At 41.2% G+C, this 18987-nt stretch overlaps 1 protein-coding gene across 1 annotated transcript; it reads left to right on the top strand.

Annotated features, from left to right (window-relative positions):
- The first annotated feature begins 3031 nt into the window (after positions 1–3031).
- Positions 3032–9752, top strand: LOC306864698 (uncharacterized protein). The gene is made up of 2 exons (XM_079408860.1): positions 3032–3116; positions 3274–9752. Exon 2 carries the CDS (start codon positions 3497–3499, stop codon positions 9314–9316), a length of 5820 nt encoding a protein of 1939 aa, XP_079264986.1. The 5' UTR covers positions 3032–3116; positions 3274–3496; the 3' UTR covers positions 9317–9752.
- The last annotated feature ends 9235 nt before the right edge of the window (positions 9753–18987 follow it).

Genomic DNA, 18987 nt, shown 5'->3' on the forward strand with positions numbered 1-18987 from the left:
AGAGCTAACCGTGTTTTCATCTGAGTCTGACTGAAGTAATTATATGTCTTCAAATTATCTATAATGTGATGTTTTTCTCCACCGTTTTATACCAGTGAGGCATGACAGTGTAGAAATGCGATCTGTCTAGATACAAAAGGAATGGCTGATGGAAGATTCAGCACAGATTTCTTCATCAATGTTTGAAACATTAAATATTAAAAAGGGTGGACACCAGGCTTGTGCGTCATGCAGAACTGAATTGAGAATGTGTTTGGATTTGAGGTAGCAAACAGGATCAAGAACTGTAATTTCAATTTAATAACATAAAAATGTATCATATATATATATATATATATATATATATATATATATATACACACACAGGTGCTGGTCATAAAATTAGAATATCATGAAAAAGTTGATTTATTTCAGTAATACCATTCAAAAAGTGAAACTTGTATATTAGATTCATTCATTACACACAGACTGATATATTTCAAATGTTTATTTCCTTTCATTTTGACGATTCTTGACTGCGTCTTGCCTGGACTGCTGCTGAGTGGTCCAAAGTTATGTTCTCTGATGAAAGTAAATTTTGCATTTCCTTTGGAAATCAAGGTCCCAGAGTCTGGAGGAAGAGAGGAGAGGCACATAATCCACGTTGCTTGAGGTCCAGTGTAAAGTTTCCAGTCATTGATGGTAGGGATGGGCGATATGGCCTAAAAAATTTATCACGATAATTTCAGGTATTTATTGCGATAACGATACAAATGACGATAATATATATATATATATATATATATATATATATATATATATATATATATATATATATATATATATATATATATATAAAAATAGATTAAGTTTTAAAGATTAAGTTTATTTCATATAGTATTATTAATGCAATTAACTTAAAACTTTCTGTACACAGCCAACTTATGGCCATGCTAATTATGATCAACAGCTCATCTCCATTAATTGCTCTTATCAACCATAATAATACGTTACGGACGTGACCGTTACGGACGCTTCATATTAAATCATATGCATAGGCTACTGGCACACGTTTACCACGTTGCTGATGACTGAAAGCCTGTGTATGGCAATACTGCTGTGATCTGTTTCAGGCTTTCCATATCATAACATTTTAGAAATTAATTCATTGTAATATCTCAGAAATGGCATATTTAACGAGAACATCGCGGAGATTTAGACTGCTTTGCTGTTTGGGTCAGAAATGCACAGGCGGACTGAAGGAAAAATCGCCAAAACTATTTTAAATGTCATATAATGCTCATTGTTAATATTATCTTATCTAAACTTTTTATGTGTTTCAAACAAACTTATGTCGCCATCTGCGTTGCATTCATGCAGAGAGCAAGATTTTGCGTGTTCACGCGCATGCTGTGTGAGACGCTCAAGAGATGTGGGCTACATTCTTATTTGTCTACATTTTTTTTTTCCTCATTACAAATCTTGTTTGGTTTTATTTTGTATCATTGCATGTTAAAAATAATTCACTATGTTATGCAGATGCAAAACGCTAGACTGCGAATAAGATTAGCTACAGTTTCACATTTTATAAATATTTGAACAATATATTCAGCATATTTAACAACCTGTTTTGTATCTTTATTTAATGCATAAGCGATAAAACAAGTTTATGAGGCTATGCTCTAGAGTCTAGACTATTATTCATATGCAAGTGTTTGTGCGGAAAAGAATGCGCATGCATGACAGTGAGGTGCTCGCGCGGATCACTTGCATTTTTTCCTGATAATGAAACAACTTAAAATAATAATAATTAAAAAAAGAAAACTTAAAATTGGGGCTTGTCACATACATGAGAAATATTTCTCAGGGCTCTACGCTTACTTTTCTTTTTAGGAGCGCTTGTGCTTCTAATTTAAAATATTTAGGAGCACGGTCAAAAATTTAGCAGCACCTTCAAATCAATAATCAACCATTCTGATCAAAAATGAACCTTCCCATTACGAGGTGATATTTGACTCAAAGTGATTTACAGGGAATTTTGTTTTTACCTTTGTAATGGCATTTTTCTAACTTTATTAAAAGTATGGCATCTTTTATGTCAAATTCAAATTGGCCGTGTTTCCACTCTTTGTAACCACCATTTTTCTGTACACTTTGCATATTACGGTAGTTTGCTCCTCATCTGATTTTCTGTAACCAAACCAGTTGCAAATTGTGGAGGTAGCACACCAGACGCGAATGAAGCGTTAAGCGCGAGTGATTTACATGTTAAGTCAATGCAAAGACGCGAATAGACATCCTGCCGCGCAATTCGCGCGAATGACGCAGCGCGAATTGAGCGTTTAGAGCTAAATTCTATGACAGTCATACATGTGCGCCTGGCAGAAGCCCCGCCCATGACGCGAATTCGCGTCTGTTGTGCAGTGAATTTCACGCGCGAATGAAGCGAGTAAACCCAAAATGTTCACGCGTCCAACTACGCGCGAATAGCGCGATTTTAACGCCATAGCGTCCGGTGTGAACGCACTGTCAGCCTCACGTCCGCCTTCCACCATGCTTGTTTTCACTCCGCACGTGAACAGTGAATCGGGCGCGCACAAAACTACGTCATCAACTAGACTTATCGTTATTATCGTGAGGAGACAAATTTTTATCTTGAGGAGAATTTTCAACTGTATATCGCAAACGATAAGATATCGCCCATCCCTAATTGATGGTTTGGGGTGCCATGTCATCTGCTGGTGTTGGTCCATTGTGTTTTCTGAGGTCCAAGGTCAACGCAGCCGTCTACCAGGAAGTTTTAGAGCACTTCATGCTTCCTGCTGCTGACCAACTTTATGGAGATGCAGATTTCATTTTCCAACAGGACTTGGCACCTGCACACACTGCCAAAGCTACCAGTACCTGGTTTAAGGACCATGGTATCTGTGCAGGACTGAATTTATTTAGATTTTTTAGTGGATTTATCATTTTGTAAATGTTTATTCTAGTGAGGACTTTCATTTTGAAAAGCACAGACAGCCTCTTAGTTCAGGAAGCAGGAAGTACTAGTAGTACTGCAATAGTTCAGCAAAATGTGGTAGCTGTGTGACATCTCTAAACATCACCTTTCTTTTCATCTGTTAGACGCAATGTCTGTAAGTATACAGTGTTAAATTTATTGTGTGATACATTTGAGAACGTTATTTGGTAATAAGATGTATATTTTCTTAGTTTAATTATCCTTGCGTTATTGTCAATCTGTAATTTTCCAATTTCATATTTAGTGATTGTATCTTTTGTATATTTTTACAGTTTCACAGTTGAATCATAAACTTCATAAACGACTTGAGGTGTCCAGCGAGGTTTTTGAGTCACTGTTTAACTTACTGGATAGTTAGATGCCAGAGAAATCTAATAAGGCCAGTACAGTGAAAAGACAACAATACAACAGACTGAGAAAGACGCTCAAGAGCCGTATGGAATCAAGATTTAAACATTCCAAAGTCTCCATCACATCAATCTGATTTTTCTGCATATGATTAAGTCTCATATAAGCATGGCAGAAGGTCAGACAGAGTCAGCAGATCTTAAAGGCGCAGTTGAAGATGTGCACTCTGTCAGCACACATTCCTCAAAAGCATACAGTCGTTCTTCCAGGGCATCCAGTCGCCACTCAAGTGCCAGCATAGCGGTTTTCAAAGCAAGAGCAAAAGCGGAAGCTGCGCAAGCCAGAGCAGCATATGCTAAAAGAGAAATAGAATTGAAAGTTGAACAGGCACGACTTCAAGCAACTCTGGAGGCTTTGCAAGAGGAAAAAGAAAAGGATGCTGCTTTGGTAGAAGCTCAGGTACTGGAGGAAGCATTGTTAGAAACAGAACGTAGCGCAGCCAGCAGAGTATTAGTTCCTGTTCCCATCGAGGACAGTCGAATCAGAACAGCAGATTATGTGAAATCACAATCTAAAGTCAGTAGTGGTATACTGCCATCTAGTGGAGGACAAGAAATTCAACCACCACTTCAAGCTTCTCACTTAGTAAGCCCGATTAAAAGTGAGTCAGATTTCAAAAATGTACCAATTAGTTCACAAACCTTGGACTTTGGAGCAGACATGAGTCAAAATGCCACTAAAATGCAGTACCCTCCTTATCACTATCAAATGCAGAGTAGACCTCCTGATAAAGGAGACATTACATATGACCTCGCAAAGTATCTAGCTCGTACGCAACTTGTGACAGCAGGGCTTACTTACTTTGATGACAAGCCCATTAATTACTGGGCATGGAAATCATCTTTCCAAGGTGCTATTTCTGGTCTGGGTCTTTCCGCAGCAGAAGAGCTTGATCTCTTAATCAAATACCTGGGTAGAGAATCTTCTGAACATGCACGGAGACTGAAAGCGGTTTACATCAGGAATCCATCAGGTGCGCTGACAATGACATGGCAGAGGCTTGAAGAAATATATGGTTCTCCAGAAGCAATTGAACATGCTCTTTTTGCCAAACTAGAAGACTTCCCCAGAGTGACAAACAAAGATCCACAAAAGCTTCGAGATTTAGCAGACATCCTCTCAGAACTAGAAGCAGCTAAGTTTGAAGGATACTTACCAGGTCTGGCATACTTGGACACTTCTAAGGGGGTGAATCCTATTGTGGAAAAACTTCCATATAACATTCAAGAAAAGTGGATGTCATTTGGATCCAAATACAAGCAAGAACATCATGTTGCTTTTCCACCTTTCTCAGTTTTTGCAAATTTTGTTCGTTCAGAAGCAAAAGCACGTACAGATCCTAGTTTCAGTATGTTTCTTCACGTGAAATACGGGAAAGGAGAAAGGTTTGAGAGACAAAGACAAATGCCAATATCTGTTCACAAGACTCAAATTAATCCTTCAAATAAAATACGATCTGAACAGGAAAAGAGATCAGTTAGCCCGAACAAAAGCTGTCCAATACATGGGAAACCTCATCCTTTGAGAAGATGCAGAGGGTTCAGAGAGAAATCTCTACAAGATAGAATGCAGTTCCTGAAAGAGCGCTCTGTCTGTTTCCGTTGCTGTTCTTCTACAGACCATCTTGCCAAAAACTGCACTGTAGAAGTTCAGTGCAAAGAATGCGGTAGTGATCGCCATCCTTCGGCCCTTCATCCAGGTCCTGCCCCATGGAAATTTCAATCATCTACCCCTTCCTCAGAGCATGGCGGGGAGAAATACAAATCAGATAGTCATGAGGTTACATCTGAGTGCACGGAAGTCTGCGGAGAAGGTCTGAGTGCACGGTCTTGTTCGAAAATGTGTCTAGTTTCCGTCTATCCAGCTGGACACAAAGAAAAAGCAAAGAGGATGTATGCTATCTTAGATGAGCAAAGCAACCGCTCTTTGGTGAGAAAAGATTTCTTTGACATCTTTAACATCAAAACAACTCCATTGCCCTACACACTGAAAACATGTGCAGGCCTTTTAGAGACAGCAGGGAGAAGAATTTCTGATTTCATTGTGGAGTCCATTGATGGAAAGATAAGTCTACCTCTCCCTACTCTTCTAGAATGTAATCAGATTCCAAACAATCGTACAGAAATTCCAACTCCTGGTGCAGCGTTCCATCACAGCCACTTGAGACACATAGCACAAGAAATACCACCTCTCGACTCTGATGCTCAGATTCTTCTTTTACTGGGCAGAGACATCCTGCAAGTACATAAAGTACGCAAACAAATTAATGGTCCAAATAATGCCCCTTTCGCTCAAAAACTGGATTTGGGCTGGGTTGTCGTTGGGGACGTGTGCCTCAGAGGAGCTCATAGGCCATCTTCAGTTCATACTTTCAAGACTTTCATCTTGGATAATGGCCGCCACAGCTTTCTGAGTCCATGCTATAGTCAAATCAAGGTAAAAGAGAAACTGGATGTTAATCTACAATGGCAACAACCTCTAGAAACCACATCTGAGGACTCCATTCTGTTAGGGCCGGATGGTGAAAGTGTTGGCTACTCAGTTTTCTCCTACACTGCAAATGATCATAAGATTGCTCCATCTGTGGAAGACACTAGGTTTCTTCAGATCATGGACAAAGAGTTTTTTCAAGACAGCTGCAACAGTTGGGTTGCTCCGCTTCCCTTTCGTGAACCCAGACAAAGTCTACCCAACAACAGAGACTATGCATTCAAACGTCTTCTCGCGCTGCGACACACTCTGAACAAACGATCACAGATGAAAGCACACTTTCTGGATTTTATGGATAACTTGCTAAAAAATGAGCATGCAGAAATTGCACCACCTCTTCAGCAAGGTCAGGAAGTGTGGTACTTGCCACTGTTTGGGGTGTACCACCCTAAGAAACCTGACAAAATTCGAGTTGTTTTTGATTCAAGTGCGCCATATGAGGGAGTTTCACTGAACAATGTACTTCTCACAGGCCCTGATTTGAATAACAGCCTGCTAGGGGTCCTGATGAGATTCCGTAAAGAGCCTGTGGCTATTACTGCTGACATACAGCACATGTTCCATTGTTTTCTGGTTAGGGAGGATCATAGGGATTATCTTAGGTTCCTGTGGTACAGAAACAATGACCTTGACAACGAAATTGTGGATCACAGAATGCGTGTGCATGTTTTTGGGAATAGCCCGTCACCAGCAGTGGCTATTTATGGCCTACGTAGAGCAGCCAAAGAACATGAAGAGAGGTTCGGCAGTGACACCAGAAAGCTGGTGGAGAAGGAGTTCTATGTTGATGACATGCTGAAATCATGTGCTACACAGGCAGAGGCGATCGACCTTCTTAAACGTACACAAGAAATGCTTGCAGTGTCTAACCTTAGACTGCACAAGATTATCTCTAACTGTCCAAATGTGATTGAAGCCTTTCCTTTGGAAGATCGTGCTGAGGGCATTAAAGACCTGCAACTTTTCTCAAATGGCCTTCCCATCTTACGTAGTCTTGGTGTGTCCTGGAATGTTGCAACAGACTCTTTCATGTTTCATGTTTCAGACGATGACAAGCCTTTCACTCGGAGAGGCGTCCTATCTACCGTGAATGGCTTGTATGACCCTCTTGGATTCCTTGCTCCTGTCACTATACAAGGAAGGTTACTGTTGAGGGAACTTACCAAACAAGGTGAGGGTTGGGATTCCCCTTTGCCTGAGGACATGGAGGCAGAGTGGAAAAAATGGAAAAAATCTCTTCAAGATTTGAAAGAGCTGCAAATACCACGTGTTTGTATGTCCATTCCTCTGTATGATATTCAGAGTAAAGAACTTTGTGTTTTCGCTGATGCCTCAGTCAAAGCCATTGCTGCTGTTGGATACCTGAAGGTGAAAGATCATCATGGATACACAAATGTTAACTTCTTATTTGGGAAATCCAAATTAGCACCACAGCCAGACATTACTGTCCCAAGACTGGAGTTGTGTGCTGCTGTATTAGCAGTGGAGATTGCAGAGTTGATTGTGGAAGAGATGGACATGACTTTTGATCATATCTGGTACTATACTGATAGCAAGGTAGTACTAGGCTACATTCATAATCAAACACGGAGGTTCTATGTCTACGTGAACAACAGGATTCAACGTATACATAAATCCAGTTCGCCTGCACAATGGCGATATGTTCCCACAGAGCTTAACCCAGCAGACCACGGATCCAGATCTGTACCTGCAGCATCGCTAGGTGCCAGTTCATGGCTTACAGGCCCACACTTCTTGCATAATTCTCAGCTTCGGTCTGAATCACAAAAGTCATTTGTGCTTGTGGACCCAACCTCAGATTCTGAAATACGCCCACATGTGGTTTCAAACCTTACTGAAGTTCCCAAGGTCACATGGAATTCTGAGAGATTGAGCAGATTCTCTAACTTTAACACTCTCATCAGAGCAATAGCACGTCTGATTCACATTGCCAGATCTTTCTCCAAATGCTCGCAAGATGATAGTTGCAGAGGATGGCATATCTGCTGCAAAGGTCCTTCTGAAGAAGAGCTGGAGAAAGCAAAAATCCTTGCGTTGAAGAATGCTCAATATGAGAGTTATCCAACAGAGATTAAAAGCATTACTGCAACTCACAACCTTCCTCATAAGAGTGTGTTGAGGAAACTATCTCCTGTCCTTGACAGCGATGGCTTACTTCGAGTAAGGGGTCGTATTGTGAGGTCAAGTCTGGAAACTTGTGAAGTTAACCCTATTATCATCCCGGGTACACATCATGTGGCAAAACTGATTGTGCGACATTATCATGAGTCCGTGGAACATCAGGGCAGACACTTTACAGAAGGTGCTGTCAGAGCTGCCGGGTTTTGGCTTGTAGGAGGTAAGAAGTGCATACGCAGTTTGCTTTTCAAGTGTGTAATCTGCAAGAAGCTGCGAGGGAAGACAGAGCATCAGCAGATGTCTGATTTGCCAGTGGAACGGTTGACAGTAGCTCCACCCTTTACCTATGTGGGTGTTGATGTTTTCGGACCATGGGAAGTGACTGCCCGTAAGACCAGAGGAGGTCAAGCTAATTCCAAGAGGTGGGCAGTTATGTTTTCATGTATGTGCTCAAGAGCTGTCCACATTGAAGTAATCGAGGCAATGAGCTCTAGTAGTTTCATCAATGCCTTAAGGAGATTTTTTGCAATCAGAGGGCCAGTTAAACAACTGCATTCAGATTGTGGGACAAATTTCGTTGGAGCTTCCCGTGAGCTCAAAATGGATGAATCTTGTGTCAGCTCAGAGAATGTGCAGAAATATCTGAAAGAACACAATTGCACCTGGATATTCAATCCACCTCATGCCTCTCATATGGGTGGTCACTGGGAGAGAATGATCGGGATTGCACGTCGCATTCTTGATTGCATGCTACTTAAAGAGAAGTCTTCCCATCTCACACATGAGGTCTTAACGACGTTCATGGCGGAAGTTACTGCAGTGATGAATTCACGGCCTTTAATCCCAGTGTCCTCTGACCCAGAATTTCCCTTTATTCTCACCCCTGCAACTCTTTTGACACAAAAGACAGGTGCAACACTTCCCCCACCTGGAGACTTCGGGAATAACGAGTTGCTTAAGGAAGAATGGAAACAAGTGCAAAGGTTAGCAGATGTCTTCTGGACAAGATGGAAAAAAGAATACCTTAGTACTTTGCAACACCGACGAAAGTGGCAAGACAAAAAAACTAATCTGAAAGAAGGGGATATTGTCTTGGTAAAGAACATTCAAGTGAACAGAAATGAGTGGCCAATGGCAATCGTTGCAAAAACATCACCAAGCAAAGATGGATTGGTGAGGAAAGCTGATGTTAAAGTGACTAAGGATGGCATTCAGAAGATCCTGTCACGTCCTGTCTCTGAACTTGTCCTTCTTCTGTCACCCAATGATAAGCTATAAGTTGATTTGGGATTCTAAAAACCCCAGGCGGGGAGTGTGCAGGACTGAATTTATTTAGATTTTTTAGTGGATTTATCATTTTGTAAATGTTTATTCTAGTGAGGACTTTCATTTTGAAAAGCACAGACAGCCTCTTAGTTCAGGAAGCAGGAAGTACTAGTAGTACTGCAATAGTTCAGCAAAATGTGGTAGCTGTGTGACATCTCTAAACATCACCTTTCTTTTCATCTGTTAGACGCAATGTCTGTAAGTATACAGTGTTAAATTTATTGTGTGATACATTTGAGAACGTTATTTGGTAATAAGATGTATATTTTCTTAGTTTAATTATCCTTGCGTTATTGTCAATCTGTAATTTTCCAATTTCATATTTAGTGATTGTATCTTTTGTATATTTTTACAGTTTCACAGTTGAATCATAAACTTCATAAACGACTTGAGGTGTCCAGCGAGGTTTTTGAGTCACTGTTTAACTTACTGGATAGTTAGATGCCAGAGAAATCTAATAAGGCCAGTACAGTATCCCTGTTCTTGATTGGCCAGCAAACTCGCCTGACCTTAACCCCATAGAAAACCTATGGGGTATTGTGAAGAGGAAGATGCAATACGCCAGACCCAACAATTCAGAAGAGCTGAAGGCCACTATCAGAGCAACATGGGCTCTCATAACACCTGAGCAGTGCCACAGACTGATCGACTCCATGCCACGCCGCATTGCTGCAGTAATCCAGGCCAAAGGAGCCCCAACTAAATATTGAGTGCTGTACATGCTCATACTTTTCATGTTCATACTTTTCAGTTGGCCAACATTTCTAAAAATAATTTTTTTGCATTGGTCTTAATTTACATTTACATTTAGTCATTTGGCAGACGCTTTTATCCAAAGCGACTTACAATTGGGGAATACAAAAAGCGATTCATCTTGAAGAGGCAGTCAGACAGAGGAAGTGCTCGTAACACCAAGTCTCAGTCATTGTTCAAATAAGTACAAGCTAGTAGGTGGAGAGAAAGATAGAGGGAAAGTTTTTTTTTTTTTTTTGAGTTTAGGATGAAGTCAAGTACTGCCGAAAGAGATGAGTTTTCAGTTGTTGCTTGAAGGTTGCCAGAGATCCGGCGTTCCGGATAGGGGTGGGAAGATTATTCCACCAGCCAGGAATGGTGAACGAGAATGTTCTGGAGAGTGATTTTGAGCCTCTCTGTGATGGTACCACAAGGCGTCGCTCACTAGCAGATCTCAAACTTCTGGAGGGGATGTAGGTTCGTAATAGTGAGTGGAAGTAGGAGGGTGCAGAGCCTGTGGTAGATCTGTACGCAAGCATCAGTGACTTGAACTGGATGCGAGCTGCCACTGGTAGCCAGTGCAAGGAGATGAAGAGAGGTGTAACATGCGCTCTTTTGGGCTCGTTGAAGATCAGTCGTGCCGCTGCATTCTGAATCATTTGTAGAGGTTTGATTGCGTTTGATGGCAGACCAGCCAGAAGAGCATTGCAGTAGTCCAGTCTAGAAACAACCAGGGCCTGGACAAGAAGTTGCGCAGCATGCTCTGTCAGAAAGGGCCTGATCTTTCTGATGTTGTGTAGTGCGAGAGCTCTCCGGCCGCTGCCACAACGTCAGGGCCCAAACCCCTCTCCATCTGGTGTAGGTGAACCAAAAACAACTGATAACAGCTCTCAGTGATGTGTGTCGGGTCCTGCTATATTAGCAGCAACATTCACAAATGTTTACAGAACAAGCGGGAACCCAGTGTGCCTGTAGCCTCCTCTATTTCTGTTTTATTAAGCAATAGAAAGTCTAAGGCCTTCTCAAGCCGTACGGCTGACCCATCTAACCTGCGGCCTATAATGCATCAATCTAAGATTGCTGTAGAGACAAAATGTAATTCCATCAAGTTAGCATTTTTAAACATTCGCTCACTTAAAAATAAATCATTTCTGATCAACGATTTAATAACCACAAACAACCTGGATTTTATGTTTTTAAATGAAACATGGTTAGAAGACAGCTGCAGTTCAACAGTCCTCACTGAAACAGCCCCTCCTAACTTTAATTTTATAAGTGTCTGCAGGACTGTTAGGAGAGGTGGAGGTGTAGCTGCTCTGTTTAAAGATGTTTATCAGTGCAAGCAAATGTCATTTGGTCAATATTCATCTTTTGAATACCTAGGTATTGTGCGGAAAGGTGCTCCACACACCCTGTTTATCATTATTTACAGGCCTCCAAAATATTCTCCAGCCTTTGTTGATGATTTCACTGAACTGTTATCAATGATTTCCTCAGAGTTTGACTGTTTTGCTATTGCAGGGGATTTTAATATTCACATAGATAATGCAGAAATCAAAACTACAAAAGAAATTATAACTGTTTTAAACACTTTTGACCTGAGTCAGCATGTGCACGGACCAACACACAATCGTGGACACACTCTAGATTTACTCATCAGTAGAGGTCTAAACATCTCATCCATTGTAATCAAGGATGTAGCACTATCTGATCACTTCTGTATTTTCTTTGATATATTGATCTCAGTCACCACTGAATCTAGATCTGTCTCTATCAGAAAGAGATGCATTAACAAGAACACTAGTGCGCTATTTATGAAGGCAATATCATTAACACCAAGCATTTCTGCAGACTCTGTTGATCTTCTCCTGGAGTCTTTTAACTCAAAAATTAAGAATGCTATTGATGATATTGCCCCGATAAAGGTCAGCAAGAAGACGGGGAAACAGAAATCAATTTGGAGAAAATCAACAGCAGTTCAGAGCATGAAAAGACAATGCAGAAAAGCTGAGCGGATGTGGCGGAAGACGAAACTCGAAATTCACTATAGCATCTATAAAGACAGCCTTCATGCTTTCAATGTGGAACTAGCCACAGCTAGACAGACTTTCTTTTCAAACCTTATAAACAGTAACTTAAACAACACCCGCACTCTTTTTGCGACTGTTGAGAGACTGACAAACCCCCCAAGTCAGATTCCCAGTGAAATGCTCTCCGACAGCAAATGCAATGAGTTTGCTTCCTTCTTTTCTGAGAAGATCAATAATATCAGAAAGGAGATTGGCACATCCTCAAGTTATGCAGAGGTCACACAGATTCGACCGCAATTTCAAAAAGAAGTGACTATGTGTGTTTTTAAAGAAATTGATAACAAAATTTTGGAAGAAATAGTACAGCACCTTAAATCTTCAACCTGCTATCTTGACACACTTCCCACATCCTTTTTCAAAAATGTGCTTAACTGTTTAGAAGCTGATCTCTTAGAAGTGGTGAACGCCTCACTTCTTTCTGGGACTTTTCCAAACTCCCTTAAAACTGCAGTTGTTAAGCCCCTTCTGAAAAAGCGCAATCTTGATAACACCATGTTGAGCAACTATAGACCCATATCAAATCTTCCTTTCATAGGTAAGATAATTGAAAAGGTAGTTTCTAATCAGCTGAACAACTACTTAAAGTCAAATGGATACCTGGACAATTTTCAATCTGGTTTCCGAGCACATCACAGCACAGAGACAGCACTCGTTAAGATAATAAATGATATTCGCGTCAATTCTGATTCTGGCAAAATATCAGTGCTGGTACTACTAGATCTTAGTGCTGCGTTTGACACTGTCGATCATAACATACTTTTAGAGAGACTGGAAAACTGGGTCGGGCTTTCTGGGATGGCACTCAAATGGTTCAGATCATACTTAGAAGGGAGAGGTTATTATGTGAGTATAGGAGAGCATAAGTCTAAGTGGACGGCCATGACATGTGGAGTCCCACAAGGCTCAATTCTTGCACCACTCTTGTTTAACCTGTATATGCTCCCACTAAGTCAGATAATGAGGAAGAACCAAATTGCCTATCACAGCTATGCTGATGATACCCAGATTTACCTAGCCTTATCTCCAAATGACTACAGCCCCATTGACTCCCTCTGCCAATGCACTGATGAAATTAACAGTTGGATGTGCCAGAACTTTCTTCAGTTAAACAAGGAGAAAACTGAAATCATTGCATTTGGAAACAAAGATGAAGTTCTGAAGGTGAATGCATACCTTGACTCTAGGGGTCAAACAACTAAAAATCAAGTCAGAAATCTTGGGGTGATTCTGGAGACAGACCTTAGTTTCAGTAGTCATGTCAAAGCAATAACTAAATCAGCATACTATCATCTCAAAAATATTGCACGAATTAGATGTTTTGTTTCCAATCAAGACTTGGAGAAACTTGTTCATGCCTTTATCACCAGCAGGGTGGATTACTGTAATGGTCTCCTCACCGGCCTTCCCAAGAAGACCATTAGACAACTGCAGCTCATCCAGAACGCTGCTGCCAGGATTCTGACTAGAACCAGAAAATCTGAGCATATCACACCAGTCCTCAAATCCTTACACTGGCTTCCAGTTACATTTAGGATTGATTTTAAAGTACTTTTACTCGTTTATAAGTCACTCAATGGCCTAGGACCTAAATATATTGCTGATATGCTCACTGAATATAAACCAAACAGACCACTCAGATCATTAGGATCGAGTCAGTTAGAAATACCAAGGGTTCACACAAAACAAGGGGAGTCTGCTTTTAGCTATTATGCGGCCCGCAGTTGGAACCAGCTTCCAGAAGAGATCAGATGTGCTAAAACATTAGCCACATTTAAATCAAGACTCAAAACTCATCTGTTTAAGTGTGCATTTGTTGAATGAGCACTGTGCTATATGTCCGAACTGACTGCAATACATTTTATGTATAATCATTTTCTTTAAATTTATTTTAAATCATTTTCTATATCATTTTCAAATTCTTTGTTTTTATTATTTTTATTTCCATGTTTTTATTGATTTTAATGTCTATTTCACTTTCTTTTATGTAAAGCACTTTGAATTACCACTGTGTATGAAATGTGCTATATAAATAAACTTGCCTTGCCTTGCCTAGTGCAAACCTGCAGGAACAAGCAGTCTTTGCAATGTGCTCTTTGAAGGTCAGCTGGTCATCAAAGATTACACCAAGATTTCTGACCGAAGTTGATGGGGTAATCATTGATGAGCCAAACTGAATCGTGAAGTCATGCCGTAGAGTCGGAGTGGCAGGGAAGACCAGAAGTTCCGTCTTTGCCAGGTTGAGCTGTAGGTGATGTTCTTTCATCCATGCCGAGATGTCCGCCAGGCAGCCTGAGATCCGTGCAGCTACCGTTGGGTCATCTGGTTGAAAAGAGAGATAGAGCTGCGTGTCATCGCCGTAGCAGTGATAGGAGAAGCCATGTGCATGTATGATGGGACCCAGCGATGTAGTGTACGTGGAGAAGAGGAGGGGTCCAAGAACCGATCCCTGAGGAACTCCAGTGATCAGTTGATGTGGTTTGGATACCTCCCCTCCCCAGGTCACCCTGAAGGATCTACCGGTGAGATAGGATTCAAACCAGCGAAGTGGAATTCCAGTGATGCCCAGTGAAGAGAGTGTAGACAGGAGAATCTGATGATTGACAGTGTCAAAAGCAGCAGAGAGATCCAGCAGAATGAGGACTGACGATTTGGAATCAGCCTTTGCAGTTCGCAGGGCTTCAGTGACTGAGAGTAGCGCAGTCTCTGTTGAATGGCCACTCCTGAAACCTGACTGTTTAGCATCCAGCTTGTTGTACTGTGAAAGAAACCGCGAGAGCTGGTTGAAGACAGCTCGTTCGAGTGTTTTCCCTATGAATGGAAGGAGAGAGACAGGTCTGTAGTTATCTAAAAGAGAAGCATTTAATGTAGGTTTTTTGATCAGTGGGGTTACCCGAGCCTGCTTGAATGCTGTGGGGAAGACGCCTGTGAGGAGAGATGTGTTGATAATGTGTGTGAGTGCCGGTAAGAGTGTGGGAGAGATTGTTTGGAGAAGATGTGAGGGGATCGGGTCGAGAGGACATGTTGTAGGATGGCTGGAGAGGAGAAGTTTGGATACTTCTGCCTCAGTGAGGGGACAGAAGGAGAAGATGGGAGCTAGAGCGGTGGATGTGGTTGATCAGAGGTCCTGCGGAGTTGAGAACTGGTTGCTGATTGTTCTAGTTTTGTCTGTGAAAAAAGAGGCAAAGTCATCAGCGGTTATCAAAGTGGTGGGAGGTGGAGGAGGGGGACAGAGGAGAGAATTAAATGTTCTGAAGAGATTACGCATGTCTGGAGCACTGGTGATCTTGTTGTGGAAATGTGAGGATTTGGCAGTGTGGACTTCAGTAGAGAAAGATGAAAGCAAAGACTGATACCTACTCAGGTCCGACGGATCGTTTGATTTGCGCCATTTTCTCTCTGCCGCTCTGAGTTTGGTCCGATTCTCTCGAAGAACATCGGATAACCAGGGGTTAGAAGGAGCAGCCCGTGCTGGCCTAGAGGAGAGAGGACAGATGTCGTCTAGACAAGAGGTTAAGGTAGAGCATAAAGTGTCAGTGGCTGCATTTACATCCAGAGAAGAGAAATGGGTAGGCGAGGGAAGAGAGGAGGACACTACAGAGGAAAGAAGGGAGGGGGAAAGGGAGCATAGGTTGCGTCTGAAAGTAACCGGTAAGGGAGATGGTGGCACCTGAGTTGCAAAATGTAACGTAAATGTAATGAAGAAATGGTCAGAGATATGGAGTGGTTGTACCAGAATGTTATCTGTAGAACAATTGCATGTATAAATTAAGTCGAGTTGGTTACCAGATTTGTGCGTGCTAGTAGTGGTGAGGCGTTTGAGATCAAATGAAGCTAGGAGTGACTGGAAGTCTGTAGCATAAGGCCTGTCTAGGTGAATGTTGAAATCGCCGAAGACTAAGAGTGGAGTGCCATCCTCCATGAAAGACGACAGCAGTCCGTCCAGCTCGTCTAGGAAGGTTGGTGGTATTTGGCCCGGCGGACGATAGATTACCACAATCTGGAGTCTTATAGGAGCTGTCACAGTAACAGCATGCGATTCAAATGAGTTGAGATTGCCTAGGGGAGAGTGGGTAGAGTATTTCCAATTGTTAGAAATGAGCAAGCCAGTGCCCCCACCCCGGCCAACTTGCCTAGGGGTGTGAGAGAAAGAGAAATTGTGAGAGAGAGCAGCTGGGGTTGCCGTGTCTTCTGGACGGATCCAGGTCTCAGTCAAGCCCAGGATGCTGAGTGTGGAATGTAAGGAAAATGCAGAAATGAAGTCGGCTTTGTTGACAGCTGACTGGCAATTCCAAAGACCTACAGAGAAAGAAAGAGGTGCAGTGGAAGATGTAGAGATAGTGCGCAGGTTAGCAGGGTTACGTGACCTTCTGCATGTATTTTTAGAGCGAGGTAGAGAGAGAACCGGAATGGTTTGGAAACACATGATAGAGGATAGGAAAGCATGAGGGAAGATATAAAGGATACTTAAGTGTGTGCTCGGAGTCGTTGCTCGGTCAAAGTCGCGCAGGAAAAAGTCGTCTGTCTTTACACTCGTTGGTCTTCACACGAGGAGGCTGAACGCTTCCGTCAGCGCTCTGACATCAACTAAATACAGTCTAAGAAACTAGAGTGAAAACAGCTGTTGCCGTCTTCTGATCAGCCCAGCCAATAAGGTTAAAGGACTGCTAAATAGCTCAAGACGAAACTAACACTTTGCACAAACACAAAGGCTCGTTCTCAGCTGAGGCGCAAATTATTCAAATTTCCAGTAAGTGCAATTAACAGAAAAAACAACGAAAATGCAGAGTAGAAATAGATAGGAACGAACTATTCCTTCCTAGTAGCAAGTAAATTATTTAAACAACAGAACTGCAACCAAGTTATTCAAAACACTTACGCAGCTGTAGTCCGTCTCTTCTGGTGACAAATCGGCTTTCCCAGCCGATTTGTCCTTCTGGTGACAAATCGGCTTTCCCTAATTGATATTCTAATTTTCTTAGATACTGAATTTGGGACTTTCATTTATTGTTAGTTATAATCATCAAAATTAAAGGAAATAAACATTTGAAATATATCAGTCTGTGTGTAATGAATGAATCTACGGAAGTTCTAAGCGGCCATGCATTATTATAATTTTTCTGTCTTGTTTTCTCGTGATCACGACTTAATTTTCTCGTGATCTCGACATAACGAAAGTTGTTTTGTCGTTATTAGTGATGGGAAGTTCGGATCATTTTACAGACTCGGACCTTTGAGTCTCGTTCAGCAAAATGAACGAATCTTTTTTCGAGTCATTTCGTTCATTTCGTTCATTTTAGCAAAATATAATTCAAATGTTATGTGTTACTTTCCAAACACATCTACTACTTATGCAAACGTTTATCACACTACAAACAATACAAAACTATGCTATAAGAAACAGAAAATATTACTTAATTGTTTACCTGGGTCTTTATTCTATGATTAGCGCACCACCTCTTATCTGACAAGTGTTCGGGTTTGAGTCGTTCGTTCATCATGTGACAGCCCCATACGCTTAACCAATGCAGTCTGAGCCGGAAAGAGAATTGATTAGTTCTTCGATCGAGTCTCGGGTTTGAGTCGTTCGTTCTTTTGTCACGTGACCACTTGCCGGATCAGTACATATCAAATAGGCTACCATAAAGTATTGGAACAGTAAAGACAAAATTGCTCTGTTGGCTGTGGAGTCAAGACATTTACAAATATGATTAAAAGATGAATATGAGACAAAACTACAGAATGTCACATTTTATTATTGGGTGATTTAACACAAAGATGTTTTACCAAATAAAAAGAACAGCACTTTTAGAGTTCATCCCTCTATCTGATGTGAGCATAAGTATTGGAACAGTTGCCTCACAGGTCTTTCTAAGTGATCAGCAGTGTCCTGTTGCATTAATTCTTCAGATATTAAAAGCAGGGAATGTGTCGTATCAGTTATATCCATTACTTCTGTATTCTGAATCTTGCATTCGATGATGGCACACACAAACCAGGATGAAGATGAGGGAGCTGACTTTGAGAGAAAAGCAAGCAATTTGGATGCTAAAAGAAAAGAGGAAGTCAATTAGAGCTATAGCAAAAACAAAGGGCATGGAGAAATCAAGAGTTTGGAAACTACCAGCAACCAACAACTACCTGATCGGCTGAGAAAACAACAGTAGTTGATGACAGACAAATCATAAAAGCTGTGAAAATGAACCCTAAAAGACATGTCTGTAAAATCACCAACAACTTCCAGAAAGCTGGGGTGATGCTCTGACAATCTACTGTCCTCAGGAGACTTTGACACAGAATTACAGATGCTACACAGCAAGATGCAAACCTCTGACCAGCACCAAAAATAGAAACGCAAGATCAGAGTTTGCAAAAAAGCACAAAGGTGAGCCAGAAGAGTTTTGGAACTGTGTTTATGGACCGATGAGACAAAGATGAACCTTTATCTAAGTGATGGGAAAGCAAAAATGTGGAGAAAAAAAGGGACCTGCAAATGATCCCAAGCATACAGCCTCATCTGTAAAGCATGGTGGAGGTGGTATCATTCTAATAATAAAATGTGGTATTCTGTAGTTTTGTCTCATATTCATCTTTTAATCATATTTGCAAATGTCTTGACTCCACAGCCAACAGAGCAATTATGTCTTTACTGTTCCAACACTTATGGAGGGGACTGTATATATATATGGTATATACAATGGCATGCAAAAGTTTGGGAATCCCTTGCAGAATGTAAATGTGAATAATTTCAACAATATAAGAGAGATCATACAAAATGCATGTTATTTTTAATTTAGTACTGTC

Source organism: Barbus barbus (genome assembly GCF_936440315.1).
Source record: "Barbus barbus genome assembly, chromosome: 46".
Classification (NCBI taxonomy): domain Eukaryota; kingdom Metazoa; phylum Chordata; class Actinopteri; order Cypriniformes; family Cyprinidae; genus Barbus; species Barbus barbus.

What these genes read in the sequence shown, in the direction of transcription:
- LOC306864698 (XM_079408860.1), top strand. Translation starts at nt 3,497, where the DNA reads ATGATTAAGTCTCATATAAGCATGGCAGAAGGTCAGACAGAGTCAGCA.